Source organism: Elaeis guineensis, chromosome 3 (assembly GCF_000442705.2).
Source record: "Elaeis guineensis isolate ETL-2024a chromosome 3, EG11, whole genome shotgun sequence".
Taxonomy (NCBI): Eukaryota; Viridiplantae; Streptophyta; class Magnoliopsida; order Arecales; family Arecaceae; genus Elaeis; species Elaeis guineensis.
In genome coordinates this window covers 105314087-105331562 of record NC_025995.2, presented here as the reverse complement: position 1 = coordinate 105331562, position 17476 = coordinate 105314087, and the positions used below count along the sequence as shown (strand labels likewise).

Sequence of the window (17476 nt, the reverse complement as noted above, 5' to 3'; positions counted from 1 at the left end):
TTTATATGTGCTAAATAAATTTTAAACAGATTAAATAGATCGAATTATTATTCGAACTAATTATTAAATAAATTAAATAAATTAAAATGGATAATATGGATCTAAAGTTTAAACCTATATTTAGCCTATTTAATAAATATGTTCAAAAAATTTGATCTATTTATAATTTAAATTTATTTATATCAAATCCAAATATATTTAAAGCAGATTATGTACCAATCAAATTGACATATTAGATCGTAACTTGTCATCCATTCGTTTAACTTTGAATTGACTTGATATGATTTGTTTAGATTATTTTAATTTATACTTAGATTATTGGTAGATTATTGATCAATAATTTTGATACTTATCATCCAAATAGTGGAGGTTACTCGTTTAAGTTTTGGAGATGAATTTTTGATATTTAAAATAATTTCTAAATGACTTCTTAGAAATGATCAGCAATACCCTCATTATTCTAAAAAAAAAATAGATATGATGGTAACATGTAAATTTCTATATATCCATCAAAAAAGAAAATATATACGGCTATAAATAGATTGAGTTGGAACAAGATCTAGCAAGGCCTAAATGATAACCTTTTTGGGTCCTACAGCTTAGGCCCATATACGATCCGCAAAGAACATGGAACAAGGTTGTTTAGGTGACATCAACTGACCTAATTGTGATCCAAATTAGGCTTATTTGAGTTGGTTGCATGCAATCAAATCTTTGAGTAGATAAAGCTTAGACTAGGTGAATTATCAAGGCAGCAACGTCTCGCTCCACGGTGACTCGGAGAATCTTTTAATAATTTTCGCATTCCCCGTCAATATTTTAATAGTTTTTAAAATCTAAAAATAAACGAATTAATGACATGTCCCCTAGAAGATAATTCTGCCCCCGACAATAGAGCTTTCGTTTTGTCGGACCGAAATTGAAATTTCGGGTTTGACCAAAAAGAAATTGGCGCTTCTACCCTCTTGCCTTGAAACTTGTGGAACAATGCATGTCGCAGGATGGATATACGAAGAAACGCTCAAATGAACAATTTGGGTGGACGAGAAATACTACCACTAATCCAAGGGCCAAGAAAGGCTTCAATTCCACGCGTCTTTCTCTAGCTCAGGAGCCCATGGACAGCGCTGGTGTCAATCCGCCCCACCCGGTCTCTTAAAGTGTTGAAGCCTTGCGCGGATCATCTCATCCCTCTCGATTCTTGACCGTGGAAAAACGGCCACGAGAAGGCGTAGGCGTGGGGAACAGGAGAAAGGGGGAAAAGAGAAGAGCATAGGAACAGCAGCCCCTCTTATTTCTTTCCAAGCTTCCGGTAAGACTCATCCCTCCCGTTTTCTCCTCCAAATCCCCTCGCAATCCAAGATTCCTTTCTCTGCTCTCGCCCAAATCAAATCGGTCAAGATCAAGAATCGCCAACCACCTCCGCTAAAAAGTCCAATCTCTCGCTTTTCCTTTTTTTTTTTTTTTTTGTTAATCTATAATCTATTATGTAAATAAAAACCCGGAACTTTTCTCGCTTTATAAATGGTTTCAAAGCCTCCGGCCTTCGCCAACCTCTTTCGTCCGCCTCCCACGCACGGTACTTCTTCGCACCCGGTTCTCTTTCCTTTTTTCCCCCGACCCTTGGAATATTCTTGGTCTGACCTTTAATAGATTATATTAGGGTCGGGATCTCCTTCGACCAGCACCAGAAGAAAAAGAAGAAGAAGCAGCCGCCGGCGAAAGAGGAGGAGGAGGGAGGAGGAGGAGGCAGAGGGAGAGTCGCCGCAGCCGTCCCTCCAATGACGGCCGTCACGAGGTGGGAGGGCGTCGACGATAGGCTCGCCAAGATGATCACCGAGGCCAATCTCGACCAGGCCCCCGAGCGCCGCAGGGTCCGGGAGGCCTTCAAGGACGTCCAGCTCGGCATCGACCACTGCTTGTTCAAGGTATCTTGTGTCTATATCTATATCTTTCTGTCTTGAAGCCATGCTCCACTTCATTCGTTTCGATTCTTGTAGTCCTTAGTGTTCTTTTACTGGCACGGTATGATTGTGCAACAATCTGAGGTATGATATTGATGTTCGAGTTTCTTTAGCCTTGGGAAAGAATGGCGAGAGCTTGAAATAAAGACGGAGTATCATGAAAGATTAGTTGATTGAGTATCGACTTGTAGGGTGTGTCAGATTTGCCTATGGGTTACAATAAAAAAAGAAAAGAAAATGATTTGCCTATGGGAATGCTTGGAATTAGGGATTTGAAGTGAATGATTCTTGTTAAACAAATTTTGGAAATCAACAGGAAGTATGGAGTTTATGTCTGCTTGGAGTGCTTCTACCTACTTTTGGGCATCTTGTTCTTCCTACCAGTTGTCACCAATGAAAAAAAGGTGTAGCGGCATATTGAACGGGTGGAAACCTGCTGGTTTTTTTAGTCTTTTTCATATGCAGTGGTGGAAACCTGCTGGTTTGTATGGTCTTTTTCATATGTAATGGTGGAACCCTGCTGGTTTGTGTGGTCTTTTTCATATGTAATGGCGGAAAAAGAATGGAATAGCGCAAGTGGTGCTCTTTGTCGGTCATTTGTGAGTTGGAGTTTGGCATGGTTACCATAAAACATGCTGTCATATTCTTGTCCACAATTTGGATGTCTGGCAGCTAAAAAATGCTAGAGTTAACTATTTTTGTTAGTGGGTGCGATTGAGAAAAGTGAGAGGAATTGTTGTCCATGGATGTATCTGCCATTCATATAATGCTGAGTAAATTTTGATTTCTAGTTTCCCTTCTTCTAATAAAGTCAATTCCATCATGAAGTTACCCACAAAAAAAAAAAAAGAAAGCCAACTCCATCATGAGATTAATGGGATTCAGGAAAAACATGCTTGAACATGTTACGAGAACCAATACTTAATTTTCTTAAATATAAGGTTATCTGCAAACTGTCCATCACCAAATGCAGTGAGGTGGTACAATTTCTAAACTATAAAAGAAATAAATTTGAACTGATGAGAATGAAAACCAATATTGCAATTTTGCAAGCAACAAATTGGATATCAAAAGGTACTGGCTCCAATTTGGATGTTGGTGTGAAAGATAGAATTGTAGATATGAAATAGTACAAGATGAATGGACAACTATTAACAGATTAGTGCTAATAGTTTTTGATGCTTAAGCATTTGAGGTTTTATTCTTTCAATAATAAAAAAAAAAACTTATGGAAAGATTTTATGCATGATAGACTTTCAAATCCGGTAACTTCTGGGACTAGAGATTATCTTCTAATCGGCTAAAGCAATATTATATTATCAAATTGGAAGTAAAAAAAAAAAAGGGAAGAGAAGGGCAAAGAGAAGATGAATGTATATATAGAGAGAAGCAGAAGAAAAATGTTGAAAAGAAGATAAGGAAATGAGGATTTGGTTGCAATAGCAAAAAATAATTGTGGATATTGGTCCTCATGAGGCCATCAAACCTGAGTTTAAAATAGCTAGGATGTGGTAGTCCTGCTTGAAGATGGTGGTTGTAGGAGTGGAATAGGTGAAATGCCTCTTACAAGATAGCTGCCCTCTGTATTGTACACATGGTTTGCGTATTGTCAAGTATCATCTGGTATAGGATGTACTGTATCATACCGGTCTTGTATCGGTATACTATCTTATACCATACCGACGTTCGGTACGCTATCTCATATTGTATAGAACTGCATACCAATAATATAATATGATGGTATTGGTATGAGGTCTGATACTAAGATGGCGAACCTTGACTATAAGTGCACTTCTCCAAGAAGTCATCCCATTATTGTAAACTCCTAGGTAAGGGCCATGGCATATGCACCATGGGGTAAATTTCTTCCTTTCTTTGCATATCATCCAGAAAATGTAGCCCAAGGCAACATTGCATGACTTGATGCAAGCATTGGAGCTATACAAGATACTACTAATCAAATAACTAATACACGTGTCTTCAAACTAAAATATTAATTAGACATATCAAATAAGTTAAATTTCTCACTCCAAACCCATCTTACTGAATACAGTTGACACCATTATGGAGTTCAATGTAAGCCTCCAATGTTGATAAAATTTGGTTAGAGGTCTCCTTTTCCTTCTAATTTAAAGCTCTGGCCTTTGAGCCTCATCCTACTTGGTCATATTTCTTTCTGTGGTTTAGTAATAATCTTTATTCTGTCCTTCGGTAATTGTATTAGCTAGTTCTCATAAACATTTCTTTAGTAAGGAGCATTCATCATTTTAAGGGACTTATTGTATTTCTATTTTCTTACTGTTTATCCATGAACGTTTATGGGAAAAATACTCATAAATTTTCCTTCGTTTGTATAACAGGCACAGTATAGTGGAGTGATAATGAAGGAGGTAATAATTTTTTACATATGTACAGTTTGTTCTTCATGGCTTAAATAAATTATATATGATGGTAAACGGTCATAGTTGAATAATGAATAAGAGCCCTAATCACATGATAGTGGCTTGAAATTGGTATTTGTCATCATGTTCCTTGTACCAAATGGCATTTTTGCTATATGTTCTTGCCTCAAAGTACTATACTTATTAAGTTATTTATATATAGTCATACGAGGTGAATTCTAGAGGTTTGGAAATCTTCTCCAAAAGTTGGCTTCCAGAAGGGTCTAAGATGAAGGCACTGATTTGTTTCTGTCATGGTTATGGAGACACGTGCACATTTTTCTTTGAAGGTATGTGTTGTTCCCTTGCAGCTTATAATCCTGAACATGCATTAGTTCTTATAGTATCTTTGATAGATTGCATTACTTATAACTACATATATCACAAACATGTTTCTTAAAGGGATTGCAAAAAAGTTAGCAACATCTGGATATGGAGTTTTTGCATTGGACTACCCTGGATTTGGTCTTTCAGAAGGACTTCATGGATATATACCAAGTTTTGATACCCTGGTCAATGATGTAGCTGAGCATTTCTCTAAAATCAAAGGTATGATATTGCCTCCCGCCTCATTAAGGAACTTCTTCTAACCATTGAATACAAATCATATGACACACTCTTTTCTTGCCACTCGTCAACATGTTGATGCCCATGTTGCCTTTTTAAATTTTGAGCATGCTGCAGCTTGGGCAATTCTGGTCAGATCCATGGGAAACCTGAGGTTGTTCCAAACAAATTTGCAACCTTAAAGTGAACAAAGCAGACTTCACTATGACTCTATACTAGATTGAGCATCCAATTTGACTCCAAAATTTTCATTCCAAACATGAAGAGTTGGGCTAAATAGGGCAGGTTTTGGTTCTTGTCAGTTAAGGTTGCCTTAATAGGACTTTGATTGTTCATGCACAAGATAATTTCGTCTTGGCTGATAGTTTCAGGTTAGTTTTGTGTAGTTCCACGTCTGGTTGTGTTGAATGCAGCCAGAACTGTAGCCAGGTTGAATTATTCTGTCCCAAACCTGACCCTAGTTTGGTACTTTGTTCTGACCTAACTTAAACTATGGGTTACGTAGCCTTGAGTATAGGTTCGTTAACCTACGTTTTTGCGCCTCTTTATCAAAAATTCAAGATTAAGTTGTGAGAAATGTTGTTAGTCTAATTGTTGAATTTTTAAATGCAAACATACTGTAAAAGAAAAAAAGAATAAGAAAACATGGCTTATACCATCGAACTGGATTTGACCTAATGCATCCTATTTCACCACGAGCCTTGCTATTACCTAATCCTCAAAACCGCAAACCTGTCTTGAAAATGTTTTTTACTTCCTCCATCTAAGTTTGCTTTCGTTCTTTGGGGTTTTTGATATCCAGGCAAGACATGGTTGACACTTAATTGATAAGCGATTGGCTGTCAAGAAGTCAGTTTCTCTTACAAATTTGAACAGATATTTTTAATAAGGGAATAAGGGGATTTAATTTCAGCATTCACTGGTCAGGGATTTGCAGAGGATTGGAAAAATTTAAATAATTCTAAGTTCGACTCTTTTATGTTTTCTCATTAAAGGAGAAATAAATGGCAAGTTGCATCCAGTAAAAGGTTTTTAGGAACTAGGTTTTAGGTAAATAAGGTCTATGCGAGTTATCAGGTTGAGAATAGGATGTAGACACATTATATTTACATTGTAAAAAGATTCTGATAAACTAATTAGATCCAAAGTTTGCTGTCTCGGTATTGGACTTGTAGTCATGTACCAGTACCATTGTATTGCGGTGTTGGTATGTGTTTCAGTACGGTACGAGATGGCATATTAAGTGTCAATATAGTACGATACATTGTACCGGTGGGAGACACCGTATCGGTACAAGACTGGTATGATATGAGGTGTACCCTGCTATTCGGCCTGGTACATCATTCCATTATCAGATCTATTATGTACAGAAATAAGGAAAGAAAAAGTAGGTAGAAATAGATTGATAGATTGAGAGATGTGAGAAGGAGGACATCTGAATCGAGGAATCAAGAGAAGGAAAGGAGTATATGTCTATGTATGGGGATGGCTTTTTAGTTCCTAGGTAACAACTATCTTTGTTGTTCCCTGTGCATAATGACAGATTTTACCTTTTTATCTTCACACACTTTTGGTCTTGCACAAAAGGCTTCTCTCATGATTGTCATTAAATTTCTCATGAGATTTTAGCTCAAACTACTGAAAAACGACTACTGGTTCAAGCGAGAGACTACCTTTTTCCCACCTTTCTCAAACCTACTATTACATCCATTTCCTGAACATCAGCCATCACCACGTCTTTGTCCTCTATCGTTCATCTGGCCCACAGACCACTCCCCAGTTCCCCATTTCTCTCTTGTTGCTTTTCTCACAGCCTCTCTATTCTTTTCTTCTATGGCCACCCACTTGTGCTGTCTCCACCCTCTGTGGCCACCTACCACAAGCCATGATATGTGCCCTTTCTCTGCCTATTAGCATCACCTATGGCCCCCCTCTAGAATTGCTCACAATTTGCTCTCATCTCTCATCACTTTCACCATTGCTCCAAAGTCTGAACTGTCACCTTCAGACTGATTCCACCATCACCTACAATATTATCTACATCCCATACTTTCCTTCACTCATTGAAAAACAAAGGATGATCTAGACATTTTGCAACACCCCACATATTCTTCCTGCCTCCCCTTCCTTCCACCACTCATGCATATAAATCTCTCCCAGTTCCAATCAACTAATATCTTGTCAAAATTTCTTGTGATGTCCATGTGTTCGTTCTAATCAGTTGGGATAATGACTAGGCACTTGGTGCTAGAATGGTAGACAAGACTCTTAGGTTGCGTTTGGTAGCTGACAATCTATACAGATTATTGGCAATTTAAAGAGACCCCACCAGATTACCACGTTTGGTATGTTTTTTGGATTGGTAATCCAGATTACCTCTTCTGAGATAATCTGGATTACCAAAGGGAGGGGTGGCTATCCAGATTATCACTACTTTGGTAATCTTGCAATAAAATTTCTGGATGAAATTGCCCTCCTCCCCTCCCCCTTTCTTCGTGTGGTGCCACCCGTCGCTCGCTCATGCCTCCTCTCCCCCCCTCCCTGCCCAATGCCACCCGTCGCTCGTCTGTGCCTCCGACGGCCCTGCCGTCTTTTATGCTGCCATCATGGCCCTTGCCATCATCCTCCCCGCCGCCACCATCCATCCCACAGTCTTCTTCCTCACGATGGGCAGCGAAAAGAGGGAGGCCAAAATTGGTGCCCTCCTTTACAAAATTCGACCGGCGACGGTCGGAAACTAGCCGCCGACGGTTGCCATCGCCATCGTCTTCTTAACAGCAGCTGCCAGCAATCAAGGAAAAATCACCGGTCTATTAAGATCCGGCGGTCTCAAGGGGATGACCGCCCGTGGAAAAAGGAGACAGCCATCCGATCATCTCTTTCCTCACCTTCGTCGCCTTCTTCCCCTGACATGGCCTCCAGTTGGGTGGGTGAGGGCGGCGACGCAGATGGGTGAGGGCAGCGATGGAGGTGGCCGTAGGGTGCGCGGGGTGTGGGTTCGCCAGGAGGCCAGGGGGCGGTGCGGGAGGGTGGGAGGAGGCACGGACGGTCGGGGGGCGGTGCCGGAGGTGCAACGGTCGGGGGGTGATGCCGTACGGCTGAGGGTTAGGGGTGGAGGGGGGAGGGGTGTGGCGTGTGGGGGAAGGAAAAGGAAGAAAAAATAAAAATAATAAAATAATAATAATAAGTATTAAAAAATAATGAAAAAATTAAATAATTTGATTATTTAATTAAAAATAATTTTTTTCATATAATAATTTTTATCATTAGAAAAATTAAATAAATATTTTAAAATGCTAAACTAATAATAAGGATATTTTGAAAATTTGATGTTACATTACCAGTAATCTGATTGTCATACCAAATAGGTCAATTAAGATTTTCAGTAATTTTACTGCAACATTATGTGCATGTACCAAACACGATAATCAACGTTACTGGCAATCTATCCGGATTGCAGATAATCCAGATTACCACTACCTGACAATACACCAAATGCAACCTTATAGTCATGGAATATTGAACTCAAGAATTTTCTCTTGTGACCTATCCCATGCATCAAAGAAACCAAATTTTTAGTGATTTGCTCATTATATGTGCCATCTAAATTTTATTTGCTAATAGTGAAAATGTTTAATGTAACCAAATGTCCAGGATAGCTATCCTAAGCTTCAAAGGTACTAGAGCAATAATGAGTATCCCTGAATTACTGCAGATGCAATTATTGTGCTATTGGTGTTGATGTAAAAATTAAGTGGTATCTAAGACAAAGAACATGTATATCAGCTCCATGTTTAGTATCATGGAAGAGCAACATACACTAGAATAGAAATGTTTTCTTTTAGTAGTGATGACTAGAAATATCCAAGAACCAATGATCTTTTCAAGGAATAATGACATAAAGTAAGCCCACTTTTGAATGATGCACAGGTTGTTGGTTCAAGGATATAGGAAGTAAAGATGATCATAGAATGTAAACCTTATGATAGAGATAGGACTTTGCCCTTTGATCAGAAACTAAGAGGCCTATTTTTTTTTAAAGATTTTTAAGACCTTGAGAGATCCAATTAATAATGTACTTTTTTGAAGGACTGGCGAGAAATTGAGAGTTTGTAGTTTTACTGTCACTTATATGTGGAATGTGTTTCTTAGCTGGTTCTTTTGTTGCTCAAAGGCAACTAAGTCGAACAAGCATCAAAGTGTTTACGCAACTATTGTAGTGGATTTTTTTCCATCCAAAGAAAAGACCCTCCTATAGTGGCTTTTGACATTTGCTATATATGAAGAGTTATGCATCTTCCTCAGAAAACAAAAGCACAAAGGGAAGGGGGGGAGAGAGAGAGAGAACTAGTGAAATTTGTAATTATATATGTGGAAGCGTGTCATCCCCATGGATTAGAGAAAACTCCTTTCATTTCATAGTATTCCTTCGTATCATTGATTCATACAAAATTTATGCTTGACAGAAAAGATTTCATGGAAAAGCCAGCAAAAAATGAATGATTTTGGGTTGAAGTATGCAAGGTCACTATAAACATCTAGCATAGACACTTATATGGGTTATCAAAGATTCTGTGAGCAAGAGAGAAATTGACACTAGAGAACAGAAATCAAAGGAATTGAAGTGCAGTTTATCCAAAAGCTCAATTGGAATGAAGGGGCCAATAGACTATGCAAGTTGGGTACGAGGAGGGTGGTTTGGTGGGATATGGTGGAGTAACTGGCAGCAAATACTCACAGGAATAAGGAGATAAAAGGGTAATGATGTGGTGTTTGGAAGTGGGTGGAAGGGGCCAGTAGTGGTGGGTGTCGGGAGGCAGAATAAAGGACAGAAAAGAGGAAGATGAAACTTGTCACATATTTCAAGCTTCAGGACATATGCCTTCAAAATCTCATGAGATACTTTTTTCTAATGCAATATAGTTGCTCCAAATTACCAAAAGTGCCCATTGATATCTAGGACAGCTAACTTTATAAGGGCATGATCTGTCCTTTTAAACAGAGGACATCTTGCTTCATTGTTCCCTAGGAACAGTAAAGCTGTGCCATACACACAGGCACACAGATAAGAACCTTCCTTACTCATTATTCAGTCTGCTTTATTTTTTAGAACCTACAAGAAAAGAAAAGGAGGGAAACAAAATGAAAATTTAACTATTTTGAAGAAAGCATTGTATTCCTATTGATGGAGGATAGCATAGGCCCGACCTTTTTTAAACTTGTGTCAAATACCTAGTAGAGTTCTTAAGCAATAAATATGAATCACCACAACATACTGTCAATATTAATGATTCTTTGCTGATTTGAGAACCTCTTGAGTGATATATTGGAATTATAGGAATTATAATCCTCATCATAATCATCTAGCCTTTTCCCAACTCTTTGGGATCAGCTTAATGGATTCTTATTTGCCAAGTATTCCTATCTAGGGCCACCTTTGATGTTATTCAAAGTTTCTCCATATCCTTCCTCCCAACCTACATCTGTGTTAATTTAAGTCTTCCTTTTCTTCTTATAATCTTTGATACAAGCTCAAGTAACTCTCCTTACATGAGCCTACTCAGATCTTTGCTGTACATATCCATACCATTGAAGATCTGAAAGGATCCTCATGAGTCATACATTAGAAAGAATAAAAAAGGCAAAGGATGCCATGCACATTTCTGATTGCTGTTTATTATCAAAATTTTAGAACAAGAAAGTGTGTGGGGATTATATTTGAGGATTTGGCTAAATGCATCTTAGATGATAGAGATTAGTAGTTAAGTTTACAACATGAATTGGCTAGCTTTCTAGTTTTAGGGCTGGCTCGTGCTGGTGGTTTTGTTTGATGGCTGGTTGAAAAGGAGATAGAAGTCAGGGCTTTGAATTTGATTTTAGGACTGCTTTTTGGTCTATGGTTGCAAAAATAAGAAAAGGCACTGAGAAATAGAGGGTACCAATTGAAGAGAATAGACAGATAGAGAGGGGTATCTTGACTTGCTTCCACAAGCTCTCAGACCATGATCATTTCTCCAAACCAAGGCAAGGGAGATGGCGCAGAGGGAGGATGGAATTGTGTAATAGAGATAGGATGTCTAGGGTTTGTGAAAATTCAGTAGGGTTTTGGATTTAGTTGAGATGATAATAATGTGTAGGCATTATATGTTTTACATTAATAAATATATCAAAATAATGATACCAAATAATATATAGCTTCAGGTAAGCTAGGTTGATATACTTTCTAGCTAGTTTGAGCTTAGCCTAATGTAATCCAGCCACATTTTCAAGCATTGGCTTGTTGATCCGATGGGGCATATTCCTTTTGTCCATGCCTGCCCAGCAAGGCAGGCAAGGCACGTAGGCTATGGGGCCTAATTTTCTTAGTTGAATCCAGGATACTTTCAGATACCTTTTTCTTTTCCCTTTCTTTGGTGGATGTAGATACAATGACAATGAACAGTTAATTTTAAGGTCTTGTTTGGATGCTTCCACAAGGCATCCACCGAATATACTATATATGGTGGTGGCTGGGAAGAGTTTAGTTGGGGAGAGTGCATAAGAAAAAGAGTATTTACATCTGAGGGAAGTTTTGATCTGTCGAGTCCCAAAAAATGGGGGTACCGGAAATCAGTAGCCATAAATTTCGGGATTTGTTGGTTTGCATGATCTTCCAACTTGATCAAGTTTTCCCCCAGTGGCAGCCTTTCTCCATGACAAATTCGGTTTTGTGAAGACATTGCCAGGTAGATGGTCCGGACATCCAAATAGGGCCTAAATATTTTGATGTTCATGTTATTTAGTGGAGTGTGAATATGGATTTAAATGATTACTAGAAGATTGAGTTTGTGGACATTGATGTAATTGTATAGAGTACGAATTATGTTACTGCGATAGTGCATTATGCTTTGTTGATGCATCTCAACATGTGAATATGTATATCACTATAGCGTCATCATATCCTATCCTAATTTGTTCCAATTTTTGTTCTATAGACATATCTGTTTTTTGATGTATCCATATCCTGTATCCATGTCCATGCTTCATAATTTATAAGCTAGGGTTCTCTTGCTAAATCGAGAGACAACACCCAAAAAACTAAATTAGAATTTAAAAAGTTCCTTTTTCTGTAAGACAGGATTGTAGCATTAATTGTCTATGCTAGCAGGAATTGTTTAAGCTTTGAGAATTATGAGCTTGAGTACAAATAATTGCACAAAAAGAAAGATTGCATGGGCTGATCCTGCTTGGCTTCTTACAGTGAGCTTGTTTGATCCTAAAGTGATGGTGGTAATGATTCACTGAAAACATTATAACAAAGTTTGCCCATACTGATTGTGCAACTATTACCCATTGTGATCTAACATGAGTGCATGATTGCTTCTAAATGGAATGATTAATTTTAATTATCCAAAAATCTGAATGTGCTATTATTTTTAACACTAGATTAAGATCTAACTGTTATTATTTCTTTCTAGAATATAAATATAATATATCTACTTATGCCATACATTGGCTTGCAGAAAATTCTGAATATCAAGGACTTCCAAGCTTTCTATTTGGACAATCCTTGGGTGGAGCAGTTGCACTGAAGGTACACTTAAAACAGCTTCATGCGTGGGATGGTGCAATCCTGGTTGCACCAATGTGCAAGGTAATCGTACTTGATCTTGATTTAGGGGTCTTAGTGGCTGGCAGTCTTCTTGTCCTAATAAATATTTCTTTTCTAGTAGATGGCCGAAGATGTTGTTCCAGCTTGGCCTATTCAGCAAATTTTGATTTGTATAGCTAAAATTCTTCCAAAAGAGAAGTTGGTTCCTCAAAAAGATTTAGCAGAAATGGCATTCAAAGATATAAAAAAGCGAGAACAGGTTGGTTCTTGTACTACTGATCAGATTAATTAAGCTTGGGTATGAGTAAGTTAAAGCAGGTCTGACTTTACAATAAAGTTTGAGCCATATGAGCCCTGTATCATTTGTTTACCTGGTAGACATTGTAACATGTATTTATGCAATGACAAACACTTTGCATTGTGTGTATTGTCTGCTGCTTGTTTTTCTTACCTTAAAAAGTTGCAAAATTCACAACTCCTACAAATTTATTATATGGATGATGTGGTTTCATTTTCTGTTTAATGCAGTGTTCTTACAATGTCATCGCCTACAAGGATAAACCACGCCTGAGAACAGCACTGGAGTTGCTTAGGACCACCCAGGAGATAGAACGCCGATTAGAAGAAGTATGAGATTCTTTTCCAGATATGTTTGCTATGTTGTGATCATGCACACAATGAGCATTTCATATGAAAAAAAATATTCTCATTGATGTATGTGCATAGCCAAAATATCCATGAAATTTGCAAACCACATTCGGCATCAGAAAATCGCAAGTTCGTGAGAGCAACATATACAACATTTACCTAATTTTCTCTAGTGTGATACTGAATTTTATCCATCATATATGATAATAATAGAGTTTGTAGGAATATGAAAAAAGGACCAACTTGATTTAAGAGGATGTTGTCCTGTGATTCTAGGCAATTAGCCACCAGCAATTGTCAAATAAAAGTTGTTGGATTATTAGATTTTTGGAATGGTAAATATGTGTGTTAGTGCTGCTTGTCATTGTCTGATTAGGGTTTCTAAGTTTAGTTTAATGGTTTGATTGGATGTGAGGGTGAAAGACTGAGGATGGAGAACAGTGAAAATCTCTATAAGCAAGTTCTGGTGTCAATAGTGAAACCTTGGTAGCCAGAATCTTCTGCCTAGGATGATGATGCACCTGCTTGGAATCTTCCTAGAATCTTGAATCCGCACCTAGTTTAAGCACTTCCTTACTAAAGAGTGGTTCTAAAGTATCTGCTTCCCTGCACTCTCGCGTGCACCTGTTGCACCTGCCTCTGATTCTAGCAACTAAAGGTGAAACCTGGATGTTGCTCTTATTACTAAATGGACCATTTTTAGTGTTAGGTTGTAATTGTAGTGCACCTTTTATTGAATAAAAATTTAGTGATGTAAATTTGTGACTTAGCTGGAGTGCTTAGGGCTTAAGTCTATCTCATTTGTGAAGGATGCAGCATTCAAGATTGAACTTGAAAACTTTCAAGAAAAGCATGGAAGTTGCCCCAATTTTTTGGGGGATGAAAGTAATCGAGCAACAAGTTGATTAAACTATTTAAAGTTTCCATTAAAGCTTATTATTTCTTTCGGTTCCTTGTGATGTTGCTTTTGATTCCTTAATTATTGATGAATTGAGTTTTATGAAGAGTAAATATATTTCAAAGAGTATAGGAGTTGTGGTTAATGTTTAATTATTGAAGAAGTCTTTTAGGAAGTCTTATTTTTGCACGTATGATATCTGCACAAATCAATTTAGAATCGCAGGCACAAACATATACATGCACATATAAAAATATATCTGCCTATAGACATGATTACTGATGCATGCTAGATCATTTAAAGTTCACTTTGGACTTCTAGTAATGAATGAATGACAGAGTTATTTGTCAAGGAGGTGTTACCCAGGGGAAAATACATCACAATCCATTTCTGACATTACTTCATACTTGAAGTTATCCTTTCCCTCAATTTTCTTTTGTCTGCTGAACCGCCAAGAGTCGCAAATTTTAGAAATCAAGGGTTTGGTGAACCCTCTAGTGTGTGACCATTCATCTGAGTCATGTTGCACTTAATAAATTCTCACATGTTTTGTGGTTTCCATGAATTTCCTCCTCCATTGTACAAAAGCAGTTACCTGTCTCCCAGACAGGCCTACCTTCAACAGTGATACATAGCGTGTTAAAGTCCTGGTCAACAGGGACTAAACACTATAGTTTGGTCATGGAGGGACCAGACGTAACTCCCCTTGTAATTTGAAGAGTGTAACCTGTAATGGTTTTGATGGTATCTCCACTACTACCCCTGGAGTATATATGATGATTTAAGTGTACCGAGTAGTGTGCTTCATATCCAGAAATAATTCAATTACTCATAATGTTTGCTTACTTTTTGCAGAAGTTACTATGTTTTTCTGCAATAAAACAATATATTATGATTCTTTACTCGATATAGAAAAGCTAAGCGTGCAAAAAGCATTTCATGTAAAACTTGTATTGTGTGATTAATATACTGTTTATAATCAATTTGTCAAAAAAAGTACAGCACCCTCTTTTTAATGATCTCGACCATGAACCCATCAAACAAGACATGCTTCCCATCCCTTGTGTCTCTCTTCTTGCCCATCTTGCCCACAATCAAGCAGCAAACAACCACCCTGTTATCTATGAAATCAGTGACCAGTCATAAAATCACCTTCCATGTCAATGCATGTTTATGTTCAGCAATAGCTTTAGTATTTTATGCCTTTTTGTGGTAGGGGAACTATTATTCTCGATTATATGGCTGTAGAATATGATGGATCTCTTTTTCCTTCTCAGGTTTCCCTGCCACTGATCATTCTGCATGGTGAGGCAGATATTGTAACTGATCCATCGGTGAGCAAAGCTTTGTATGAGAAGGCAAGAAGCTTGGACAAGAAGCTGTGCCTTTACAAAGATGCATATCATTCTCTTCTTGAAGGTGAATCTGATGAGATGATATTTAAAGTCCTCAATGATATTATATCATGGTTGGATGAACACTCTGTCAGAAGGGTTTCTTCATGATCAGGTTTACTTTAATTCTTCATCTGTGCAATAGTACTGGTATGCGATGTTAATCCTTAAAGATCAGGATGCTAATCTTTTATGCTGCAGCACATTGCTGCTGCATCCATCAGGAGCACTGATCTAACTTGATCATTCTGTATATTATATAGTACCCTTGATATCTTAAATTAAATTTTGTGGACTATTTCCTTGTTTCCTGTCATAGGTAAGTAGTTCTTTTTTTTCTTGTTTTTGCTTTCCCTTTCTCCTAAAATAAGGATAAATTTGAAATAAACAAAATTAGCCATGTGATCTGCTCAAGAGATATTGAGTGTTTGGTGATTATGCCATCTCTTGAAAATTTCAGTGAATATACTTTGAATATCATCTAGTAGTTATAAAGGCTGTGGTGTATATGTCTTCCTTCAGTCTATCCAATGCAAAGGTTATTGTTAGTCTCATGGAAAGATTGTTTTTTGTTGAATCCATGATCAAAAAATAATGTAGACCTTAGTCCTGTTCAAGTACTCCGTGGCATGATTAATTGGTAGCTGATACCCAATTGTTCGATTATTTGATATCTACAAGAAGACACATTCTGTATAAGATATATATCCAATCTAATTATCAGCATATAACATTTGATGGAAAAACTATCAATTACTGAAATTTAAAGATATGTGTGTGCAGACATTTCCCTCAGTCCAAAGATCACATTGCAGAAACCAATTCCATGCGTTCAAAGAACTACAATAACTTTATTTTCTGTTATAACAGAACAGAACTATGATCTTTGTCTAGGACACCTAGTAGTGCACTAGTAGCATGTTGCTCCAGTCCAGTATATCAAAAGCCATTGACTTGGAACTCAAAACAGGGATGTTTTACATCACTCACAAAGAACCACAGGAGAAGGACCCTTGTCAGTTTATTTATTTTGCTTTTATGTGTTGGAGTGTGCCGGTAATTTTGTGCCTGCTAGACGGTTGGGTTTGCACTCTCCTGAAAAGGTTCTGTTGTCATTTTATGAACAGTTTTTTATAGTTCTTATGAGCCTAAAATTTTTGATTGGCAAAACCAAGAACTTCAGCCAACGAAAACTTTGTGAACAGGGCTTTATGGTTATGGATTTAATCATGCTTAAAATTTTAATGTGTCATTTGTCTGTTAAGTTTGTAGATCAAAAATTTTCCTGGATTAATCTGATTTTGAGACGGAAAGTGTAGATGCAATCTTAAGGTATCTGTTCAAAGAAAACTGCCATCCTTTTGGTAATTTTTTTTTTTAAATGCATGGTTCAACACAGTTATCCTTACCGTGATAAAGATACATTTCAGTCTGAAGATGCATAATTTGTGGCTATTTTATGTGTATCAACACTGATTACTTTTCCCGTCCTCCTTGGAACTAGACAAGAACAACCATCATACTTGTAGCAGCATGATATTTGACAGGGAATGATGTAACAGAAGCTCAATTACAAATGTATCAAGGGAAAAACAGTTCATTAGGGGTAAATATTGTCCTGAAGCTATGTCAAGAGCTATGCAGTACTAAAACGTTTAGTAGAAGAAACTCTATTAAGTTGACATTGTACAGCGCTCCTAGAACAATTTCTAACCTCCTTAAGATAACCATGTGTTCCGCTGATGATCTTGGGGTATATGATTGTTTTGATTAGCTCATTCACCACTTGTTTTGATAAGCAGGGAAATACCTCTCACTGGTTGCAGCTTGTTCAGGTGGGACAAAATCCCAATACTCGTGTCCAACGAGCATAGTTTCAACTAGTCTAGAGTATGTATACGAATATAAGTAGATTTTGCATATACCGAACTATGATAGTTTTTTTATAAAGGTACGGGAAAGTCCCTGTCCAC

At 37.6% G+C, this 17476-nt stretch overlaps 1 protein-coding gene across 2 annotated transcripts; it reads left to right on the top strand.

Moving 5' to 3' along the window:
* The first annotated feature begins 1132 nt into the window (after positions 1-1132).
* On the top strand, positions 1133-15801 carry LOC105041212 (caffeoylshikimate esterase). Of its 2 annotated transcripts, none has more exons than XM_010918075.3 (9): positions 1133-1579; positions 1654-1928; positions 4325-4354; positions 4569-4695; positions 4808-4954; positions 12475-12605; positions 12685-12822; positions 13092-13190; positions 15387-15801. In XM_010918075.3, exons 1-9 carry the CDS (start codon positions 1525-1527, stop codon positions 15612-15614), a joined length of 1230 nt encoding a protein of 409 aa, XP_010916377.1. In that variant the 5' UTR covers positions 1133-1524; the 3' UTR covers positions 15615-15801. The 2 variants fall into 2 exon arrangements, with proteins under 2 accessions (XP_010916377.1, XP_010916379.1); XM_010918077.3 differs by having other exon boundaries at positions 1141-1579; positions 1664-1928.
* Positions 15802-17476: the final 1675 nt, after the last annotated feature.